Source organism: Polistes canadensis, unplaced genomic scaffold, assembly GCF_001313835.1.
Source record: "Polistes canadensis isolate GaletaPanama2010 unplaced genomic scaffold, ASM131383v1 scaffold_99, whole genome shotgun sequence".
Taxonomy (NCBI): Eukaryota; Metazoa; Arthropoda; class Insecta; order Hymenoptera; family Vespidae; genus Polistes; species Polistes canadensis.
In genome coordinates this window covers 443577-467462 of record NW_014569646.1, presented here as the reverse complement: position 1 = coordinate 467462, position 23886 = coordinate 443577, and the positions used below count along the sequence as shown (strand labels likewise).

The 23886-nt window shown below is 32.3% G+C and overlaps 1 protein-coding gene across 2 annotated transcripts in view; it reads right to left on the bottom strand.

The window, feature by feature from the left end:
- The window catches only part of LOC106787356 (matrix metalloproteinase-2-like), a 117925-nt gene that overhangs the window by 30622 nt on the left and 63417 nt on the right, over window positions 1-23886 (bottom strand). The window contains exon 1 of one of the 2 annotated variants that reach the window (XM_014749647.1): window positions 14715-14872. The exons of the other annotated variant lie outside the window; for it this stretch is intronic. Within the exon in view, the coding sequence (XP_014605133.1) occupies window positions 14715-14791 (77 nt within the window). The 5' untranslated portion in view covers window positions 14792-14872. Of the gene's footprint in view, window positions 1-14714; window positions 14873-23886 lie in introns of those variants that run through there. 2 annotated transcript variants of the gene reach the window in all.

Genomic DNA, 23886 nt, shown 5'->3' with positions numbered 1-23886 from the left:
TTTTTTTTTTTTTTTTTTTTTTTTTTCTATTAAATATATTATACGAATAAAAATTCGTTATTGAATATTTTAATTGTAATTATATATTTTATTTACATTATATATATATATATATCTTCTTTGAAATATAATATCTGCAAAGCTATTAATATTATTAACTAAATCCTACAATTGTTAATCAAATTGATAAAAAAGAATGTTTTTTTATCGTGGAAGAAATTTATTTGTTCAAATTGTTATATCGAAATACTATTAACTGTGAAGAAAATGAAAAAGAAGAAATTAATTGAATTTATCGAGTATACGTTTTATTCTGTGTTTATTTGTTGAAAAATAAAATAAAAAAAATAGGAAAAAAGGTAACATTTGTAGACTGCAAGGATTGTTTAAAAGATTAGAGAAAATTTGATCATTCAATTCTATCGATAATCAAAAATAAAATTGATATTTAATCATCGTTATTGCATGCACCAACAATAAGGTTTTTAATTTGAAAATTAACTTTTTTTAATACCATAAAAATACTTCACACTTACACTCATTCACACACATTCCACTTACATATATATACAAATGATTATAATGAATTTTGAAATAAATGTAACAGTACAATTATTATATAGATTTTTATTTAAAAAAAACAAAATAATTTTCTATATATGCAATAATGTTTAATTGTTCACAAAAGTAGATTAACACAGTTCGTCAACAACTTAAATGAAAAAGTTTTCTAGAATGGTTGCCCTCTTTACGATCGTTAAAATCACGTCTCTCGGTTGTATAAGGGTTTAATTTTGGTCCTACGTGCGAGTGAGAAGGATATGGAAGGGTTTATGGTATTTCCCTCTGTGTATACTTCTATCTTTCTCTCTCTCTTTCTCTTGCACGTATCTGCTGACGAAACTACGATAGAGGTAATCGAAATTTACATAATCCTCTTTTGGTTGGAAGCTTTGTGGGTGGTAGTAGAATGAAAAAAAAAAAGAAAAATTCTAATCCGTGAGAAGGAAAATTGTTCGAAAACATCTGATGTATAATAAACATTCTCTATTGCATAAAATATTTATAATATATTATACATTTATTTTTTTATGTTATTATATATATATATTTTTTATCTGATTTGATTTGATTTCAATGAAATTATTCTTATCACAGTAAATGATCAAACTGTAAAATTTCGAGTTTCCTATGAATAACAATTGTTTATGAAAAATATTTCACAATCGATTGGTGTATATATGGGTGCAATTCAAAAATATTTGTCAAATGCAATATTGAAGTATCATCGAATCATTACGATTGAAAAATAAATTCCCCATCAATATTTCCGATAGAAATAAAAGAAAAGAATCGGTATGATTTCTCGATCAATAAAAAAAAAAAACTAGCACAAAAGTGAAGTACTATCTGTCATCTAGTACTACTACCACTATCAACCATCCCATTACCACTACTGAAAAACGTCAAGTCAAAAATATATATACTTATCTTTTTTTTTTTTTTTTTTAAAAAATCCTTTTTAACAATAAAATTTTCATGACTTTCTACAAATATATACGAGGTATTATTTAACAATAATTAATAATAGTAATTCATATAGTAATCAAATCATTTTATCTCTCGTATAAAATGACATAAAACAATTGAACGATTTAATCGATAACGTAACAACCTTCTTACACTCCCCCTCCCACCAGCCATTATTATATATACGTTCACGTTTATTTTTTGTCCACCATGCAAAAGAGAAACGTGACAAAAGTTATATTTAATCGAGTTATAATAACTATAGAAAAAGAGATAGAAAATATATAAAAATCAGGGGGTTGGTGGGGGTGAGAGAGAGAGAGAGAAAGGAAAGAAAGAAAATTACTCGCGAACGAGCGTGCCACCAATAGCCACCCCCTTCCCCTTCCAGCTCCAGCTCACCCTCAACCCCTAACCCGAACCCCCAACCCCCATTTCCAGCCTGGGCACTCTTTCCTAGTCGATTCTAAACGCAGCCATGCACTCGTCCAATTAGTTTAATTAACCCTCGGCTGGGTAGGCGTGACGAGAAAACCTTGTGAAAAAAAAGAGAGAGAGAGAGAGAGAGGAAAAAAAAATGCAAAATCGGATTAACTCGCGTTGAAAGGGCTATTAACAGCGGATATTAAAAGTTAAAGGGGGTGGGAATAGGTGGGGGTGGCTTGGGTTTAACTTTAATTGCCGTTACGTGCAACCTGATAGCACTCTCCATTGGGTTGAGAAATAGAAATTAATATAAGAAACATAAATGGGAATATTTAAATATGTATATAGGTGTAACGTGTGTACGTGTAGGTAAATGCACGCATGCTTGCATACGTGTGTGTTGGAAATAGAAAGTAAAATGAAACAATGTAATGCAAGATACAGTTAACAATTATTGCGAAGTCAGAGAATGTATTATATATTTTTTTTAAATACGCGTAATAAATAATTGTACATATATGCGTGCATTTTTGAATACGTTTATGTGTACGTATGTTTGTAAAAAAAAAAAAGAAAAAAACAATGAAACAATGGGTATAACGTTAAGTAACATTTGCTATGAACATTTTTTTTTAATGAGTCGTGGTGTTCCTACGTTTCGTTTTTATTTTAATAATGAATAATACTGAATGATGATTATTTTCTTTTTTTCTGTACGACGTGGTGTGTTAGATATTACAAATAAAAAAAAAAAACAATAAATTAATCGTATAGTAAAAAGTCCAACACAACGAATCAAAACCGTACACACACACACGTACCTATACATAAGAGGGGGTAAAAATTGGTTAACTGTAAAAATAATGGTTGGACAAAATATTTCACCTAAGATTTTACTAGAAAATGTTAACTAAAATAATGATATGGTGTTACTAAAGGAATATTTTCGACGGTGGTGGTAATGGTGGTGGTCTTGCGACGAGAATTCAAAGGGGTTACGAATGGAAAGTGTTTAAGGTATTGGAATTGGGATAAAGGGTTGGGGTGAAAGGGTGAAAGTGGCCTGTTCGTGCTTGCACAAGAACTCACATGCTTTTACACGAGTTTACACAAGGGTACGAGTATTCTAACTCACCCCCACACACCCCCGCACCATCTCAGAGAATCGAGTGGCCTTTTTCTTTTCTTTTCTTTTCTTTTTTCTTTTTTTTTTATCACACTTTTATCTCGGATGTGTACCAAAGCTGCTAGGTGCAGTATTTCCTTTCTTTCTTTTCTTTCTTTTCTTAGGATATTCTTCCCTTTCTTGTAACCCCCCTCCCCTATTCCTACCCCTTAATCCCTTCACTAGTAAGAACTCGTACTCTATGGGGGTTCTTCACAACCCTTTATCCTTAAAATCTCTCTTTGGTTAAGTGTGATCAACGTTTATCGGATCGTAAACTAAAGTACCAACAAAATACTTTCTTCCCTTTTTTATTTTCTTTTTTTTTTTTTTTCTAAGTCCCAGTTAATTTTTTCTGATTATTTTTTTTTTTTTTAAAGATATATATTAGATAATTCGTAATAATAATTTTTAGTCGAATTTCTTTATCATACATTGGATAATTATTTAAACAAAAAAAGGAAAGAAAAAGAATATTCAGAAGAGAAGGGGAGGAGGACGTACGCGAAAAAAATTTGTTTAATATTATTACTCTGAAAATAACATTTGTCATCTCTTCCAATTGAAAAGAAGAAACGAAAAAAGAATTTTTGACGAACATTCGATTCAGAATTAATCCACCGTTGGGTTTGCAAGTCCATTTCAATTTTCTGTATACCAATTTCTATGTATACACACACACATATATATATATATAAATATTATTTGTATGTGAGATAGAGTAGTATGCGTGGATGATTCACAGACGTCCAAATCGTAATAGTAAAATTTTATGAAACGAGAATACTGAAAACTGGTTAGTGATAACCGAGAAAGAAGATTCCGTTCCTGTGGGTGACGTAAAAGGATAGAAAAAGAGAGAAAAATGAAGCGTGGGTGGATGCTGCTTGTGGCTGTGGTGAAGATCGGGAGGAATGGGGGAGGGGATATAATAGGGGGATCGAAGGGTTGTGAGTAGAAAAAAAAAAAATGAGAGAGAGAGAGAGAATACGAGTTCGATCGATCGTTCAGAATGGACTTATGATATGAGCTTTGAGAGCTTCCGAGTGACGTACATTTTTTTTTCATGCGTGTGTTGTCCACGAGTAGTCATGCTTTTTGCATATTTTTTCGTTGGAACAAATTTTTGTTAACTCATTTAATTATAATTTGTATTGGCAATCTGTAATACCGATCGTGTAATTTATTCGAAATAGTTGTAGTAATAGTAATAGTAGTGTTTAAATAAAGAAGAAATACAGGATTTTTTATTTATATTATTTAATTATTCATGATAGTATCTATTGTCGTTTAGATTTGCCATTAAAGTATATTTTTAAGTAATAGAACAATTCTATTTTGAATTTGATATTAATAATAATTAATAGAAAAAAAATATGACGATATAAAAACTTTATTAATATGTTTTTCATCATCCTCAATCCTTAGCAATATCAAAAACTATTCCAACTATTAAAAAACGTTCTCAAAAGAATGAAAAACCAATTTAAAACGATGAATTGACTACAGTTCCCCTCCATTAAGGTCCGCCATGTTTTTTCCTAACCTCGATTGAACGATTCGCAAGGAAAAAAAGAAATGCATGCAAATAAAAATCAACGCAGACTAAAAAAAAGAATGATCAGATGAGGAAGAAGGAATAAGAGTAAAAAAAAAGCAACACTCGAATAGAATAATCTCAAGTTTTACGTGCTTACCCACGCAACACCAGAGGCAGCACCATCAGCATTATGCACCGACCCTCTTATCGTTTGTTTCAAAAACCCGCCAAGTATGAACGAGACGCGATATAAAAGAAGAAAAAGAAGAAGAAGAAGAAGTAGAAGTAGAAGAAGTAAAAAATAGAAGAAGAAAAAAAGATAGTAAGAGAAAGATAAAGAGAAAAGAAAAAAAAAAGAAGAAGAAGAAGAAGAAGAACGCTTTGTCTGGTCATGAATACTTCTGAATCCTCCCTTACACTCCCACCGTAGGTTTTACCCTAGGTTCTACCCCTTTAAGAAGAATGTTCTCCATACTTCATGTCTTTGTTTAGGTGCCCTTGCCCTTGCTATGGCTTTACCACTTCCTTACCCCTCTCTTTTCCACCACCACCTCCCTCTTTTTCACGAGTACTCTTCTCCTATTCCACTTTTTACAACACACGTGAACATACCTCGTAAATCACACGTATATGCACATGTGTGTATTTATTCTTCTATATTCTTTTTCTTTTTTTTTTTCTACCAAGTCTCCCCCTATATTTTTTACAATATATGTATATCTCTGTGAAAAAAAAGAAGAAGAAAAAAAAAATTGGAAGTGCAGCAGCACGTTTGCGTCTACGATGCAAGGGAGGGTCCATTCCCCTGTCCCCTACTTTCCCCCTAAACCATGTGGGGGTCTTATGACGTGAGTTTGCCTTGCGTGAGTTTCGTTCAAGGGTATGCATTCGAGGGTACAACTACTCTACTACCCCTTCTTACCTGTTCCCACCCCTATTATTATTATTATTATTATTACTACTACTACTACTACTATTACTACTACAACTACTACTATCTCAGCTATGATCTTCTCGCGTGTGAATTGTGGTTGACGTTACATGCTAGTTGTTTTAAGAAGGGTGTTATATTATACTGTCTAGAGAGTGGTCTATACAACGAGGGGGAAGAAAAAGTGCATATTCAAGAAAATGCAGAATTTTTTCTCCAGCTTTGTTTATTCCTTGTTTGATTGTCTGTTGTGTTCATGGGATGAGAGTAAAGGATAATGTTTTCAGAGTATAGTTATTCATATAAATCAGAAAGATTAGAAAAGGTATGAAATATCTAAAAGAAAACAAAAATTGATTAAATACATTTAACAAAATATTTGTATGGAATAAGAATAGTTCAAATGACTGTTTCAATAATTTACATAAATACACGTTCTTTTTAATTATAGGAATATGTGAGAAGAGTTAGGAATACAATTAAAAAAAATTTACTTAAATCTATTATAAAACATGATTCTAATAAGGGTAGAACGAAAGTGCCCTTTTTAACAATCTAACATACATACACACCCCTTGTGAATGTAAGTTAATTAAAATCCGATTAGAGTTAAGAGAAATAGTTGAAAGGATAATTATTAGAGCGTGATGATCGTTCTTATAAATTAAGAAAGAAAAAAAAAAAAAGAAAGAATAAGAAAAGATGAAGAAGAATAATAATAAGAAGAAGAAGAAAGTCCAAAGAGAGAAATCTTTAGTTTTCTGAACTTCACAACTGAGTTTCAGGTTGGAATAATTTGCCAGGATTAAAAGTATATGAAAAATTAATGAGAAACTAAGAGAGGGAAAAATAAAGTCAAACGTTTCTATCTTGGTTGAAAGTTCTATATTATTCTCTTTCTTTATTTCTTTCTCTCTGATAAGCATATTTCAATCTCACCGCGTAAACCCATAAACTCCATGACCTTAGGAGCTAGCTAGCTAGCTAGCTAGCTATAGTGTAATTGCTCCTCGTGCTACTTGAATTACAATTTTAATTGAATGAACGCTACCAAGTGGTAATACTAATGAGCAAAAGACTGATGAATATTCTACTTTTAAAAAGAAAAGAAAGGAACGAATCGCTTAAACACATTTTAACACACGAATAACTTTTTCTATATATATAAATCTATTTTGTGACTCATCTTTGCTTAACGAGTAACAGAACAATGAGACATTTTTTTTAAATCATAAAACAAATTAATTTTAAATATATCTATCGACAATAAATAATTATAAAACGTTTGCATACTTTAAAATATATTCATATTATATTTAAAAAAGAGATATTGTCTTTTCTTTTTCAAAAAAAAATAATGAAATGAAATAATAATAAAAAAGAAAGAAAGAAAATAAATCTATTTCCATGTTGTCTCTCAGAAACCATGGTTTCTCTTACAAATAAGGACAATAAATATTACCTTACGTGTATTTCTAATTAGGGTTTCATTTATATAATGCAAACGACGACTAGAACAACGTGAACATTCGACACTGTAATAGTAATAGTAGTAGTAGTGTTAGTGGTGCAATGTTTTAACAGATAAAGGAGCAAGAGAGAGAGAGAAAGAGAGAGAGAGAGAGAGAGAGAGAGAGAGAGAGAGAGAGAGAGAGAGATAGGGAATAAACGTATAGAACATTGGACGAATGTAACGAGGCAAATGCTATGTTTGTTCACTGCGAGATAAATCGATATATACCCCACGATTTGTGCGAAGATAAACACCAAGTCTTCTATCTTTTTCTCTTTCTCTCTTGCTCCCTCTATTTTTCTCTTTCTTTTACTTGCTTGTTTGTTCGTTCGTTCGTTCGTTCGTTCGTATAAGATTAGAATCTAAACAATTTATATTGAGAAAGAATTTCACTCGACGAGTTGTAACATCTTCTCACACTCATACTTACATTTTATATATACACATACACTTTCTTTCCCACTCACTCACTCACTCATTCATTTATTCACTTACTCACTCACTCACTCACTTTTTTATTTAACACAAATATTTATTGACGTACGCATACAACTTGCTTGTTTTAATTCAGATATTTTCGTACGAATTATTTCGTTCCCAGTTACGTACCAATTGATTACTAATGTTAGTATATTTTCAATAGTTTAGGGTTTATTTTTTACCATCATTGTTTTTTTAAACGAGTTTATACACATTTACCGTTAGAATAATTCTCAGATAACAATGTTTGACAATGATTCATCATGGGGGTTTGTGATAGGAGATGAAATAATTATTTGCAAAATTGGAAATAAATCATCCACCTCGTGGAAAATGCATTTATTCTTTACGAATGAGACGTTCATTGCTAAAAACGAAATAAAAATGCGATCGCGAGTATTCATGACATAAACCATCCCCCATCACCACCACTATCACCCCCATGCAAACGTATTGGAAAAGAAACGGCCTTCAACGCAGCCATTTCTTTTTTTCTTCGGTTGTTCCGAACAATCCGTTTTTCTCCCTGTTGCGTTATACGATAAGAATGGTGAACGAGGGGGGGATGCGGTGGGGGAAAGAAAAGAAGAAAAAGACAAGGAAAGGAAAATGAAAAAGAGAGAAAAAGGCAGATCCATAAAGCAACGATACTGTGCGGAAAAGTAGAAGCACCATCCATCGAGTCGATAAATTTCAACGATCGTTAAGCTTCGCTTTCTCGTAAAAATACAAACGAAAAGAAAAAAAGGGAAGGGTAGGGAAGGGGGGGGGGTAGAAAAAAAAACAAAAATTGGGAAACGATCGGACGTCGGACGAGTCTGACGAAACAGAAATAAAAATAGGAGGGGGTAGGAGGAAGAGAAGGTGTGGAGAGGGGATCGAAAAAACGAGAATAAACATGCGTTTCATCTTTGGTAAGGGAGAACTAGAGCACCGCCATGTGTTCCTCTTTTTTCTGCTTTTTTCTTTTTTTTTTTTTTTTTTTAACAAACGTTACGTTGCATGAATGCTTGCACGTATGCGTGTACGTACCATAGGATGCATGTACGTATGCACGAAACAGATTATTGGAAAAAACGATATTTGACGACGGAAGGATGCGTCATTTTTTTCTACCTCCCTCCCCCACTCCTTTCAATTTTGCACCATTTCTCGTTTCTAATAATTCCGAATTTTGGGGTTTCTGGTCATCTACTTTTTTTTATCTACTCAAAAGATTGTTCGTTCGATTAAAAATGAATTTAAATTCATAGTTTTTTTTTGCAGAGAGATATATAAAAAGTATTATTATTATTATTATTATTATTATTATAATATATCATAAAATTGTATTAAACACGGAATTAATTACGAATTTTATATAGAATTCGGTTTTGATATATGTTTCTATAATCGGCCATCTTGATTACTTTTAATTGACTATAGTTCGATTTAATTATAGGTTATATTTCATTAAAAGAAGATGTATAGAACAAAAAACGAAGAAGAAGATGAAATGTTCACTTTTAATCTCGATGAATTTGAAAAAAAAAATACTTGAGAACAATCAATACTTCGATAATTATTTCTTATTGATTGCAATCGGAAACTTCGAGTATACTTCAAAATGGCGGCCATCGTTGTAGCAAGTAAATATAATCGCTATTCACAGTGCTATCTATCGGATACTATCGGATTCTATTTCAAATTTTAACCTCCATTCGCGAAATATACTCTCCTCTTTCGTGTGGTTAACGATAAAAGAAAAAAAAAAAGTAAAAAGAGAAAGAGAAAAAGATAAAGAAGGAAGGAAGTAACGAACGAGAAAGAAAAATGTTATATCGTTCGTTTCTTAACGATTTTTCCGTCCCTTTTACAGCGCATAAAATATCGAATGTTACTTTTTCTTTTTTACATTCAACCCTCAACCCTCAACCTCAACCTCAACCCTACCAATCCCTACCCCATCCCCGCCATCTTTATCTTTTCGCAAGTCTACCGGAAAAATGGAAACTACTATAATAAAGAATAGCAATGTGTAGGTCATGGCCGTCAATATGGCGCACGGAGTTCAGAAATTTATGGCAACCACACACCATCATTCTTTTCTTTTCATTTTTCGTTTTCTTTCTTCCGCATGTGTTATCCTTTTCCTTATTTAATAATATTATATAATAAAATAATAATAATAATAATTTCAATTTCAATGCCTTATAACATTTTATGATTTATAGAAATGAAAGAAGAAAAAGAAAGAATCTAATCTAAAAAGTTACTTGGAAAAGTGAAAGAAAGGAATCTTCAAAGGACAAAAATGTGTACGCAGACATATATATATATATTTCGTAACATATATTTTGCCATACATGGTTACGAGTTATTACCTCTCCTACCCTTATCATTTCTCCAATCCCCTTGCAACCCTTCCAACCCATCTAACCAAGGTTTCATACATTTACTCGTAATTTATCGGATTACGAGCGTGCAATATTTCCTTACCCCTTGGGATGGTATAATGAACATAATGAATTTCGTTGTAATGAAAAAGAATCAAGTAAATGGTTTTTCTTTTTCTTTTTTTTTTTTTTTTTTTTTTTTAATCGAGAATGATCATTTCTATAATAATTTTATCTAAGAAATTTATTATTGAACGATACTTCAGTTAATCGAATTATTTTTTTTCTTAATATATAATGGAATAACAAATAAATATTAATATTAAAAGAATAATCAAAATAGAGAATAATTTGTAATAAATAATTAATTAAAACTTACTATTATATATACAGAGTGCTCGATTAGGTTGTTTCTCAATATACTAACCTGGAAATAAAAGAAAGATAAATATTAATATAAATGTTATAATACACTATATAAATTGTTTGAATATATAATGGATATCAAATTGTGTGACACTTGAAAAAAAAAAAAAAAGAATAGAATCCTATTCTATCACATTTAAATAAATCATTTTATTTTTTGATTTTTAAAATTTACAAAATATCTCGTCACGTAATTAAACCATAATTAAATAAAAAACACCGTTACACCACATATCACATATTTTATTATTAAATATTTAGTTAAATATAACAAATAAAAATTGTTGCTTCGCATGATCGATCTACTCCCTCGTTCTACCCCCCACCATCCCACCTCCTTTTATTCACCATCAATTTCAACTATCCAACATTGAAACGATAACGTTGTTTGATAAATATTAATCTGATTACACACACACACATATACATATACACTTTGACCCTTACCAATGCACGAATAAAACAAATTCACGCACACAAATGTAACCCACCGCCGTCAACGTGTATCATCATCAGTTTATACGTTAATTAAAAATTTGCCAACCGATAAAGGTGGATGGTTAATTAAAACTCTAACAACATTTTCTAAAAAAACAATAAACAGGAAGGTGAACGCATATCAAAAACAATCCCTCCCCTTATCCTCTCCCAAATAATTGTATTTCGTAGAAAAATAGAATAATATTTAATAGAATTAAGATTATAAATTATCAGCATGATATAATATAATCTTTGCTTGATTTTTATACCAAGATAAATATTTTCTACTCATACCACATATACATTGTATTATAAATATAATAATAATTCATATGATTTTCGTATTAATATTCGTTCACATTTTTTCATTAATTTATTAATTTACAATAGTAAGAAAAAATAATCATCAACTAATAAGAACAAGTATTATTGTAACAAATCACATTCTAATTCCCATTTTATTGTCTCTTTAAAGTTGATCCTACAAACAGCAGCAGCAGCAGCAGCAGCAGCTGGTAAGAATATTGCAAATGTATATGTATGTATGTGAGTGCATGTGTAGAATAACACATACGAAGAACAGTTACACCTTCCATACCCTTTAAACAGTACTGAACGTGTCTTTTCGTACTAAACGTGAACAACAGTAGAATTTCTCGAACCATTTCTCTTCCCCATTCCCTTACACTTCACTTTTGACCCTTATCTTCATACCTACTACTACCAACCAAGGTGGTAGTATTTCCTCCTTCCTCCCTTCCCCTCACTCTCTTCCTCCTGCCCCTGTTATCCCAGTGCTTCCAATTTACGCCACCGAAATCCGGCCCAGCTTATCGTACCATTTAATTAGCAACCGCTTTGCCAACGTTCACGTTGTCATTTCTGCGTGAATGCGTATACAGAATAGAATGTGTGTTCATTTTCACACAAGAATACATACATACAGAGACACATACATACACATTTTATCTGTTTCTCCCTGTGGTTACTTATAGAAGTATAAGGAGGATATAATTAACGAGGTGTTATCAAACTCTTAAAGAAAATTACAATGTTATCATCGTTATTACTTTCCGTTAATTTGCCGTTCAAACTATAACCCACTTTTCCTCGATTGTTGTTAAATACTCAGGATATATTATAATAATTAAAATATTGCACACCCTCGCAACTACACTGACACGGTTACTGAACTTATTCAGTGTACAAATACAATTCTAATTTAATACTTAAAATTACCCGACACAGGGTATAGCATTTTGATCATTAGTTTGAAGACATCAAATACTTTCCTATAGTAAAAAGGTTGGATATAAAAATAATGTTCGCGAGTGTGATAGAAAGACGGGAAAGAAATGAAAACGTTATAAATAAAATAAAATAAAATAGAGCACAAGTGAGAATGAATGAATGAAAGAAATAAAGAAAGAAACACGAAGTGAAGTTATCTGAGAGTAACGTCAACGCTTTATTGGGCGAGTGTGTACAAAGAACCCCAAAAGAGTGGGAATAAGAGTGTGTAGTATGGTTAAAAGGAAGGCAAAAAAAGGAGATAGAGATACAGATAAAGATAGAGAAAGGGAGTGAAGATGAATATCCTCTGGAGAGTTTGTGGCTTTGGAAAGAGGTAAAAAGAAAGAAAGAAGGAAAGAAGAAGAAAAAGAAGCTTAAAAAAAAATTAAAAAGAAGAAGAAGAAGAAGAAGAAGATGAAGATGAAGAAGATGAAGAAAGTGTACAGAGGATATATCCAACCTTCCTCCCTTCCAACCCCTCACACATACACATTAATATACGTAGACGAGTAGAGGAATGCAAGGATATCGAAAGAAAACCGGAGAAAAAGGGTGGAGGTACACGATAGTGGCAAAAATAATCAGGTTAAAAGTTCGTCCCAAGTTGGAGAGGGGAAAGAAAAAAAAGAAAAAGAAAGATAAAATAGAAAATGCATCGAGGGGTGGGTTTGGATGTTAGAGCGAGTGAGGGTAGAGGAAGGTGGGGGAACAGGTAGAAGATAGTCTCTTTTGCAAAACGTGGGACGGAACGTGCGCGTAACAAATTCCAAGCAACAAAACTACTGTGTTTTTAGTACATTGCACACACACACACACACACACTGTCGTTTATTTGTCATGTCATGTTCATGTGCCAGTGTACTTGGCGATTTTATACGCGCGACTGTACTCGCCTTTTGTGCTTCGATTCTTTATTTCCCTTCATCCGTAACGCATATAAACCCTCCCCTCCCCCACCCACCCCAACCCTTCCACTTTTACCCCTGTCGTTCTTTCAACCCTCCTCTCCTCGATACTATTTCATCGTATCTATCTATCTATCTATCTATCGTTTTATCTACGTTCAGATTTATTTCGAATCATTGCAGCGAAAATGATTCCCTTCTTCGTGACTCTCCCTTTTGTTTCATTTTTCTTCCGGTTGTGTGTGTGTTTTTTTTCTTCTATTTCTTTCCGTGTTCTTTATGAAATCGAATTATGCTATATTGAACAAATTGTTGGCTACAAATGATCCGAAAAATTATAGATAATGTTAATGAAATTGTTGAGCGAAGAAAAGTTTACGAGGAGTGAGTCGTTTGTTGAGGAAAAAAATATTGATTTAATTGTGTTTTTTATTTTACATTTAGTATGAGATAATAGATTGCAAAAAGTATTTTGGAAGGAAGTTTTGGAAATGTTGGATGTAATAAAAAAAAAAAAAAGGAAAAGAAAAAAATAGAAAATAAAAAGATGAGAGAAAGTTGGAAGACGAACTGGTACATCTGTCCCTTTTCATTTGCTTTCTTTTTAAGTTTTCTCCGTAGTGAAAGACAAGACTTTCGAAGGCAAAAAATATACATATATGTAATAGCCACGATACGCGTGTGTATTGGTCTGTGTATGTGAAACTTTTGCCAAGTGTCGTACACTTTATTAGGAACAACCGCACAAAGAGATGAATGTTGAATAAGAGCATATAAAAAGATAGAGAAAAATATATATATATATATATTTTTGTACCATTTCGAGAGTAAAATTTCTAAGGGATTAGTAACGTATGTGGGTCAAGTGATCAAGAGCTCGATTAAAAATATTATTTCGAAATTTTGTTGTTCGAAAAGTAATCACAATTTAAATAAATAATATTAACGAAACATATAGCGATAGATTGCAATTGAGGTTACAATGAAAGGCAATTAAACATGGCTGCCAGATTTAATATGGCGGCATAAAATGGCGAATGACCACTTCGAATTTTTTTTACCATTTTAATTACTATATACATTCAATTAAACGTGATTAATACAGATAAATATGTTTGTATCATTTGATATATGTGATTTTGTAACAAATAATATAATTTTAATTATAGTTAACCAAACATGGGGTTGCTCAGATTTAATACGACGAGCTACGAGTTTAAAACTTTTCAATGTTTCAATAATTGATTCTACGAAATGTGTGTGTGTGAAACATAAATACAATACAAATCTGTTACTCGGCGAATCTGATTTAGTACAAAATGACATAACTTTCCTAAAAACATAAATTACTAAAGCCATGACACTGGACAATCGTAGAAAACTTAATTAAAAAACGAATCAAAGTTCTAAATGATCCTTAAAAAGAAAAAGAAGACATCGAAACGAATTCTCTAATTTCATCCAGCAAAACTACATTGTTTCCGTTCTACAAACAAAAAATAACAAAAAAACAATCAAAGTAATATGAAAATCCTCGTAATGGTAAAATCATTTCCACTAAAATTACCGACCGAGTAACCCCAACAATTTAGCAATCTAACAACCAAGCAAGCAAGCAAGGCAAGTGTACGAGTGTAGAAAGTAACTAACCGTGTCCGAAGCGACCAATTCAGTGGTCGTTTATATTCCAGGCAGAGATACGTAAGTACGTATCCAACAAAGGACATTAGAAACGCGTTCCAAAGCTAAAGAAGTGAAACGTTGCCACGTCTGGACAGTATACTTGGCTCACCACTTGACTCCACTTGGCACGCTCAAGTCCAACCTAACCCTAACCCTAGCCCCACTCCTCTTTATCCGCCTGCCACCCACCACCATCTTCATCATCGTCTTTCAAATCTACCTTCTTCCTTCTTACATGTATTCCCTCTCCCTTCCTCCCACCCTCCTCTTATTTCGCTTCGTCGAGTCTAATTCTCTTGGCTAACCATAGCTTTTCGGCTCGCATTCAACTCTCACTGACTGACTGAGTGTTACTACCACTGCTACACAATCTGAGCTTTCTAAAGTCTCGAGATGGTTTTAAATTATCCTACGTTGCAAGAATACTTTGCCAGAATTAAATAGAAAAAAAAAACATTATCGATACATTTTTTTATTTCCAACACTTGTTCACTTACCCAAAAATGTATACAACCAAAATTAATCGAAGTTTAAGATTTATTATTATTATTATGTTTCATAAAGGTAGAACAAGAGCACGCATCCTTTAATGATAGACAACATTTTGAAAGTTGGCTTTTCGAGCATTATTTCGTAACTCACCGCTCAAAGAGTTAATTAAACGAGAAACGTTAGAAGCAACTAACTCACCGTTGGTTCCTAACTGGCTGACTGGTGGTTGCCTTCACCAAACGGGACTTCTTTGTTTTGTTATATTCATGTCATGTTACTTAAGTTTAAAATACTCTTTTCGCAGTAAGGACAATGGCATGAGCAGCTTATCTCTAACGGTATATATTCATTTTCTAATTTTTCAACATTTAAGTATATTGTTAAACCCGTTGCAAAATCAAAATTGTAAACTTATTCTTTTGAAGAGAACAGTTTTGTTGTATAAGATTTAAATTAAATGTCCACGCTTGTTTGTGACAGAAACAGAGTTTTTGAGGTTAACATGCAAATGGCGATTCTAGAAAAAAAAAAAAAAACAAAAGGCAAAAAAAGATGGCGGCTAATGAAGTGTAGTTTGCGACAATGTACTTTCTCGGAGGATATATCACACATACAACAAACACATACATACATATAAATGTAAAAGAAGAGGGAATGGCGGAGTTAATTTTCGCATTCGAAGGAGTTTCACCGTAAACGTTGAACGCGTACGTAAAAGACATGGATGCAACTTGTCACAGATACTGTACGCAATTAACGTACCACAGACCAACTTTGAACACACCGGAATTATTCGCTTCGACGAAGCCGCGAATCAAAATTACCCTACGGAATAATACCTGCTTGTATACTTGTCTAACATACATGTGTAGGCGTATGTATATATATGTGTATAGCTAGGACAGAAAATTTGTCGCAACGCTAATTGTCGCGATAATTATAACAACTAAGTTAAATTATAGAAAGATAGCGACAAATAAAATGATCACATTTACGAGACAATAAGAACGAAATTAAAACGTCATTATTCTCATTTTAATTCTATAGTTACAAAATCTTATATATATATATATAATATTTATAAGTATATACTCTGCTGCATCATGTAAGTTTAAGCCATTTTAAATGAAAACAATATGGCGACTGACTCAAAAAAGAAACAAATTAGCGTAAAACGAAATTGTGTCATTAATCCTCGCAAAACAATTGAACTTTTAAAGGAGAGAATAAATATCAAAAAAATAAAATCATTTCGAAAGAAGCCGCCGGAGTTGTTCAAAGGGTCGGATTAAGTATTTTATTTAATCGAAGAGGAAAGAAGAATATCAGAAAGAAATGAAAGAATAAAATTAAAAGTATAGTGAAGATAATAGTAGCAGCAGCAGCAATGGTGGTAGATAGTAATAGTAGTAGCATAAGTATAAATATAAGTATAATAATTGGTGATGGTCGTCGCGAGGCCACGATTACGTATTTGCAAGCAGAAGTTTTCTCGATGGGGTCGTGACCCAATTTATAGTTGGCGTCGAGGCACGAGAGCCTTCACCTTTGAACGCGGGACAATTAACTTTTTATTACCCCCACTTTATCCCTCGCCTAACCCTTCCTCAAGCAACCTTCTATCTTGCCCTACTGTTTCCCCCCACCCCTGTTTCCCCTGGCCCTTCTTTTACTATCTACTGTCTGCTGTCTCTTGTATTGCTTTCAATTTCAAGTTTCTTCTTCTTCTTCTTATTATTATTATTCTATCTCTTTCTGACCCTTTCTTCTTTGTGTTAATATATCAGAAAGACATCGATAAATTCCATTCGCCAGCGTGGAAAACAATTTATCGTTCCTTTGCCATGGGCTTACTTATTATTTTCTTCTATCTTTTTCTTTCTTTCTTCCTTTATTTCTTTCTTTGGTATTTGTTCTCACTCTCTCACACTCGCGTAAGTTTTATTTTATCGCTATCTCGTGCTTTTTTACTTTACAACGATGGCAATGCACGTGCCTGACAAATTGCTTCGAAAGATTCATTTAATGAGTTTCAACTAAAACTTATCTTATATAAATTTTCTCGAAAATTTGTTGGATAAATAGTACTGGGATTTTACATTTTCTAATATTTTTACTAGTACACATTGTTTAAACATTTATGATCAGTATCGTGATGTTGCTGTGGTTTATAAACAAAAATTACTATAATAATGGTAATAGTATACAGTTATATTACACGTTTTTATTAATAAAAATATTTAAAAAAAAGGAAAAAAGAATTATTTCTTATAGATTTATACGTGTGTTCTCAGTAATAATAATCTTCTATTTATTATACACTACCTTCTCCGCCATATTGAAAATTCTACAATATATACAGACTTAACCTATAATCTAAGTTTCAATTAACTTTTCTACGCCATTGTTGTGTCGCTCGCAGATTTTTACAAAAAGAATTGATTAAAAGAAGTGAACATATATATATCGGATCTTAGATCGCAATTTAGTGTCCATTACGAAGATAATGGCTTAAATCACGCACACGTTAATACCATGTCGTAACTATGCATACATACATATATAATTGAATGAGTGAGTGAATGAGGGAGAGGTTAGGGGGATTGAGGGACGGGGATGAAAGATTGACAATAGTATAATTTCTAATCGGCTGACGATTGGCGCCAATATGGCGGGTGTCGAAGGTTCGAGGACGATCGATAGAGTCAATTGACTGTCCAATGACGTTTTTATTTTATGATCGATGAATACTTTTTCATTGTTAGGAAAAACACGGATAAATATAATTGAAGAGAAAAATAGATAGAGGTAGAGAGAGAAACAGAGAGAAAGAGAAATGAAAAACATTCAATGATCATCGACATAACCTATTTTATACATATTTTACTTTTCTTATTTACGCATAAATGTATAAAGATATTTTGATAATATTCTTATAAAAGGAAATATGTTTAAATTCGTTATTATTTTTATTTTTAAATTGAAGTTGATATTAAATCGGTCAAAACTTTGCGATCGATATAACCTAAAAAAGTAGTACGGTTTTTATTTTCAAATATCAATCGGAAAGAAATTTTCGGCTATTTTTTTTCTCTCTCTCTTTCTCTTTCTTTCTTTCGATAGAAAATAAAATAAAAAGAATTCTTCGATACAATTCAACAGAAACGATTATTCTTTTCTTTTTTGTCTTCGTCCTCGTTATTTTACCGATAATAACTCTCTCCCTAGTTTTACTAAGTATCTGCATGTTTTCTTTTATAAATTATCGATAATGAATATCATTTCTGTTGGTTGTTGTTGATCGATCGATAAAGAAAGACAATTTCACAAGATTTTATTTGAATACCAAACTATTGGGTATTTAAAATATTCTTTATGAAACACGAGACGGATAAATAATAAGTCGAATAAATTATTCAATCAAAATTAATGCATTAGACAAATGAACAAGCACACACATACACATAAAAATGCATAATATTTACATGAATAATATATTTTCCTATAAAATTACTAATGATAATTAAAATGTTATTCATTTTGTAGATAAAGTAGATCCTTTCGGAAATCATTTCTTTCCAACTTTTGGATACGATGACAAAAACGAACTTGTTCGCTCACTCAAAAAGGTTGTGATGACCGTTTGGAATCCAAAGTAAAGGAAAGCATCACACCCAAGTTGAGTGAGTCCACACGATCGTCATATTTGTTCTGACGTTTAAACACGTAGCCATTTTTCTTCTTCTTTTTCTTCCATATTATTCCTTCTTCTTATTTGTCGTCGTTATTATCGTTGATTCCTTTTTATACAATGGTCATCCAGACTATTGTCTTATTTCTTGTCCCTTTGTTCGTCGAATTATAATTACAAATTGTGTAATTCATTTTAAATATCGTTCGGAAATATATTTTCATTTTATTTTGAGGTTAACGCTGATAACGTTGTAATTTTATTTAAAAATATAAATTCCATTCATTTAGCTAATTAAATTCAATCTCTTTGTAAATTAATTCATACATTCCATTAAGTTTATTAATTTATTAATATCATTTCGATTTATAATGTTTATACGATATTTACATACACATACACGCGCGTTTGAACTTTTGTACTTCTCAAAGAGGATATTTTATAAAATATATAATTTTGTTCTTTCTGTCAAATAAATTAGAATAAATAATATAGCGAATAAAATATTAAATGTAAGCTTGAAATCGTGTCTTTTTAAAGTATAACGATATCAAGTATTCAACTCACGATCGTTGCACAAATTTGCTTAGAATTATACAAACCGCAAGAGACACGTTGTCCTTATTCGACTCAACCCTCTTCCTCTCTTCTCCCTTTTTATCAAGGACAGAATGTTCTCTCTTATAAAAGTAAAATACAAGAATGGTAGTGGATGAAATTGAACGAAAGAAAGAAAGAAAGAAATAGGGAAAGTAGAAAAATGGTAAAAATTTACTTTTCATTTTGTTCTCTCTGACGAGAACAATAAGAAAACTGAAATAAAAAATAAAATAAAATAAGGGATTAAAACTTTCTAAAAGAAAATAATCTTAGGCCAAACTTTTGCTATAACTTTAAAATAAAAAAATCGTTTCGTGAACTTTTGACCCTTTTTCTTGAAACAAATATTTAATTGTCTTACTGTACAATTAGAAATTTTCTTCTCGAAAGAAAAATAAAAAGGGGAGAGAAGATAAATAACATTCAATCAGCTAATACCCATTTTTTTTCTCCATCGTAATAAATACTACACCCAACCCTTTACCACAAACACCACTACCACCATGCTACTTCAGTTTCTACCCATAATGCACTACTATTATCATTATTCCTAGTATTAGTAGTACCTGATGCAATGTTTTCAAAAAGGCCAATGCTAATTAGAAAGATATCTCTAACGCAGTTCGCGTACGTGCAACCATCCGTTGACTCGTAATTAGAAAAGCTCGTCTAATTATCACCTTTCTACCATTCCCACTATCCTCGATGACGTATCACCAACCAACACGTTCTCGATGTAAAAACCTACATTTTGAATATTCTATTCGCGATGTTTTTAAGGTTAGGTTTACACCACACTTCCTCTTTGAACAACAATTTTCTTGGTTGTCCAGTTTGCGAATTGAAATTTATTCTCATCATTTGTTAAAACAATGAAAAACGTAATAATAAATTAAATTCAATCAACCAAGTATTGTCAAGCAAGAAAACAATGGAAATTTGAATAAAAGAAACTGTAACTCGGTCGGTAACATCGAACAAAAATATGAATCCCTATTAGATCAAACATGCAAATTTATTTGATATTAAAATAAAACATTTATAACACAGGTATATGCATATATGCACGTAGAATACAAAACATTAATATTTCAACGTCAGTTAACAGGTAAAAAGTCATGTCACGCGTTGGAAATTGGATAAAAGAATTAACTAAGCGAAAGTGAGGAAGGGGTTTAAAGCTGGAATGGTTGAAGGGTTAGGGGTTAGAGGGGAAGAATGGCAGGGAAAGGCCCTACAGGTTTTCGTGGAATTGACGAAGGAGCTTTAGGGGTTTCTCGCGGGTACTAAACTACAATGGGAGCTCTGGCCGATTTCATCCGGTTATCTGAATCGTGGCACGTTTCTGCGGACGGTATTCATCGTTCCTTGGTGTAACTAAATTCCCTATAGGAAAGCTTGTTTCATGTTCTCTATTCTCTCTATCTCATCTTTAGGGTTTGCAGGAAGCACAGAAATGAGATACATATACATATATATATATATCAATATAAATGTAAGTATATATATGTGTGTATATAGGAAACGTGAAGCTATAGAAGTGTGTAGTTCGGTTTCAAGATCATGTCAAAGAACGTCGATGGTTCCCTCGAGAATCAAGAAAGGACAATGGAAAGGTATAGGTTAATAATCCTAATCGTTTCTACAATAAAGATATCTTGGCAAATTGAACATTTAATCTTTCGATAATATATATAATATTTTGTCTTGGTATACTTCGTAATCAATAAAAAAGAAAGAGAATAAAAATGAAATAACCAAAAATGACTCGGTCGGTAATATGGATAAAGAAAAAAACCAATATGGCTTCCTTGGAGATACTTAACCTATTATTTCGAAGGATTTACTCAAGAAATAAAATGGAACGAAGCTCGTTAATGCTAACAATAAGAAGAAACTACTTTTCTCTAGGTTCTTCTCTAGATTTGGACTTATTAAATTTGTTGGATCGAGACTGTGCGCAATCGAAGAAGAATAAGAAGGAAAGGGGGGGAAAAAAAAAGAAGAATAAGAATCGTCAAGGACTGCCGATAAGAGGAAAGAGAAAATGAATCTGTCGAGACAATGGCCGCCGAAAGGGGACTCCGAGGATTAAGAAGAAAGAGACTGAATTTTCGGGGGATTAGGCCGATGAGTTTTCGGAAGCCGATCAACGGTCTCTCTCTCGAGCTTTTCGCCACCTCTTGCAACCCCTCAATTCTAGAACCAGCACCCCCCTCTTATCACCACCCCTAGAATGGTTATCCTACTCTCTCTCTCTCTCTCACACACACACAGACACTTTTAAAGACTCTCAAAAGGGATTTAACGTTTTATGAAGGAGAAATAAAAGAAGGATCTTTGAATAACGTTCAATAAAAATGATTTAAGAATAATGATGGTGTATTGATAAAAATGATTAATAACTGCATAAGCATGTATGCATTTTAATCATTAAATAATACGATTTGTTAATAAGATTGTATGTGTAATAAAAATAAAAATACAAAAATGATTAATTATTTGTGCATATCTGCTCAAGAGAAATATTTTACAAAACATTTGTGTTTCGTCAAATTTCATTTATACTAATAGAAACTCTCCCTACCCATCCCCCCAAAAAAAATATACACAAGTGAGAGAGTTAAAATTCCTTTGAATATAAATGAGAGATCAATGGGATGATTTAAAAACAAAAAAAAAGAAAAAATGACTAGAAAAGCGAAAGGGGTCCAACAAAAAAAAAAAAAAAAGTACTTTGAAAAGAATTTTCATTTTCTGAATTATACTTTGATGAGGGGAAGTCGGCGAAGGGGTTTAGAAGAAAAAGTATAAAATCAAATATGAAATGAAATAAAAAAAGAAAAAGAAAAAGAAAAAAAAAAAGAAGATTAAACGAGAGATAACGTTAAAAGCACTTCAATGAGGAATTATACGAATGTATAGTAAATGGCTCTTGTGTCAGTTAAAATGGCGAATTCATTTGGTACCCACTCGAAATGATCTCTGACGACTACTGCTGGCTGCTTTTGCTTCTACTTTTTTTTTCTACTATGAGAGAAGCATTGCTTGCTGCTGCTGCTTTTATAATTTTATCTTTGTGCAATGTTGAATTCAAACAAAGGAATATTTAATCAGTAAACGACGAAATAAAACTAAACGAATTTCTGTTTCATCGGTATTCTTATCAATACTCAGAGATATTACTGTTATCTCGTTTGTCGTAAGTTACGTATACTTTTAAATAATTTCATTATTACTAGGTATTAGGGTCGCTTGATATCGTTTAGATAACAGCTAAATGTTTATGTTTAAAATTCTGATTGTCAGATTTGCTTGAATCAAAGATTCAACGAAATACCACCATTGTTCGCGAGTAACCCTCTTACTAGAAGAAATTAATTAATATTCATTTAAAACAATTTATATATTGCGTTAATAAATTTGACAATAATTTACATAAAAACCAAACTCATCTGTCCATACATTTTCTTTGGGTGGTTTGCTTTGACATCGATGAAAGGAAAGAAAAGAAATAGACCAACAAAAAAAGAAAGAAATAAATTGGAGAAGAAAAGATGGAAGAAATCGGGACCACGTCTCGGATCACGTGACATTTGTAAGAGTTCTCGAGACACCCACCCCATCATCATCCTTTTTTTTTCTTCTTCGATCATCGTTTCTACAACGACGGTGTTACGTTTCGCGATCAACGACACAAGCACTTTTCGGTGCTCTTGAAAGAGTAGAAAGAGAGTAACAAGGGGGAAGAAGGGATAAAGGGGGGCTGCTGCTTGGTGGTTGGGGAAGGAGTAACCCCTTTTTCGGTGTGTCGTAGGAAAAAAAAATGGGGGCAGGGGAGAGGGTCCGGCTGATTAGGTTCCGTGAAGAAGACAAAGATAGAACAGACAACTAACGTGAACCATATACTACACGAGTCCCCCTCCTCTCCCCTCCTCACTCTTTCCTTTTTTTTTCTTCGTACTCTCCTACCCCCAGTGAAAGCCGACACCTCTGATGTCGGGAGAAATACTTGAAGGGCTTTTTAGCTCAGCGAAAAACACGCCGATGGTGTTTCTCTTTTTCTTTCTCTCTCTCTCTCTCTCTCTCTCAATGAATTTTAACGAAACATTTTTTTGGATACTCGTCAGTACTATTTTTCTTTTTTTTTAAATTGTTATACGATTGACGCTTTTATATTTCAATTTTTATAGAATACAATTTAAATATATATATAGAGAGAATAAATATGTATACGAGGAAATATGTTGAATCGGTTTTTAAACGTACGAAATTCGTGAGATTTATTTCAAACGTTTAAACGTTATGCAGGAATAATAATAATAATAATAATAATAATAATAATCGCCGAATTTC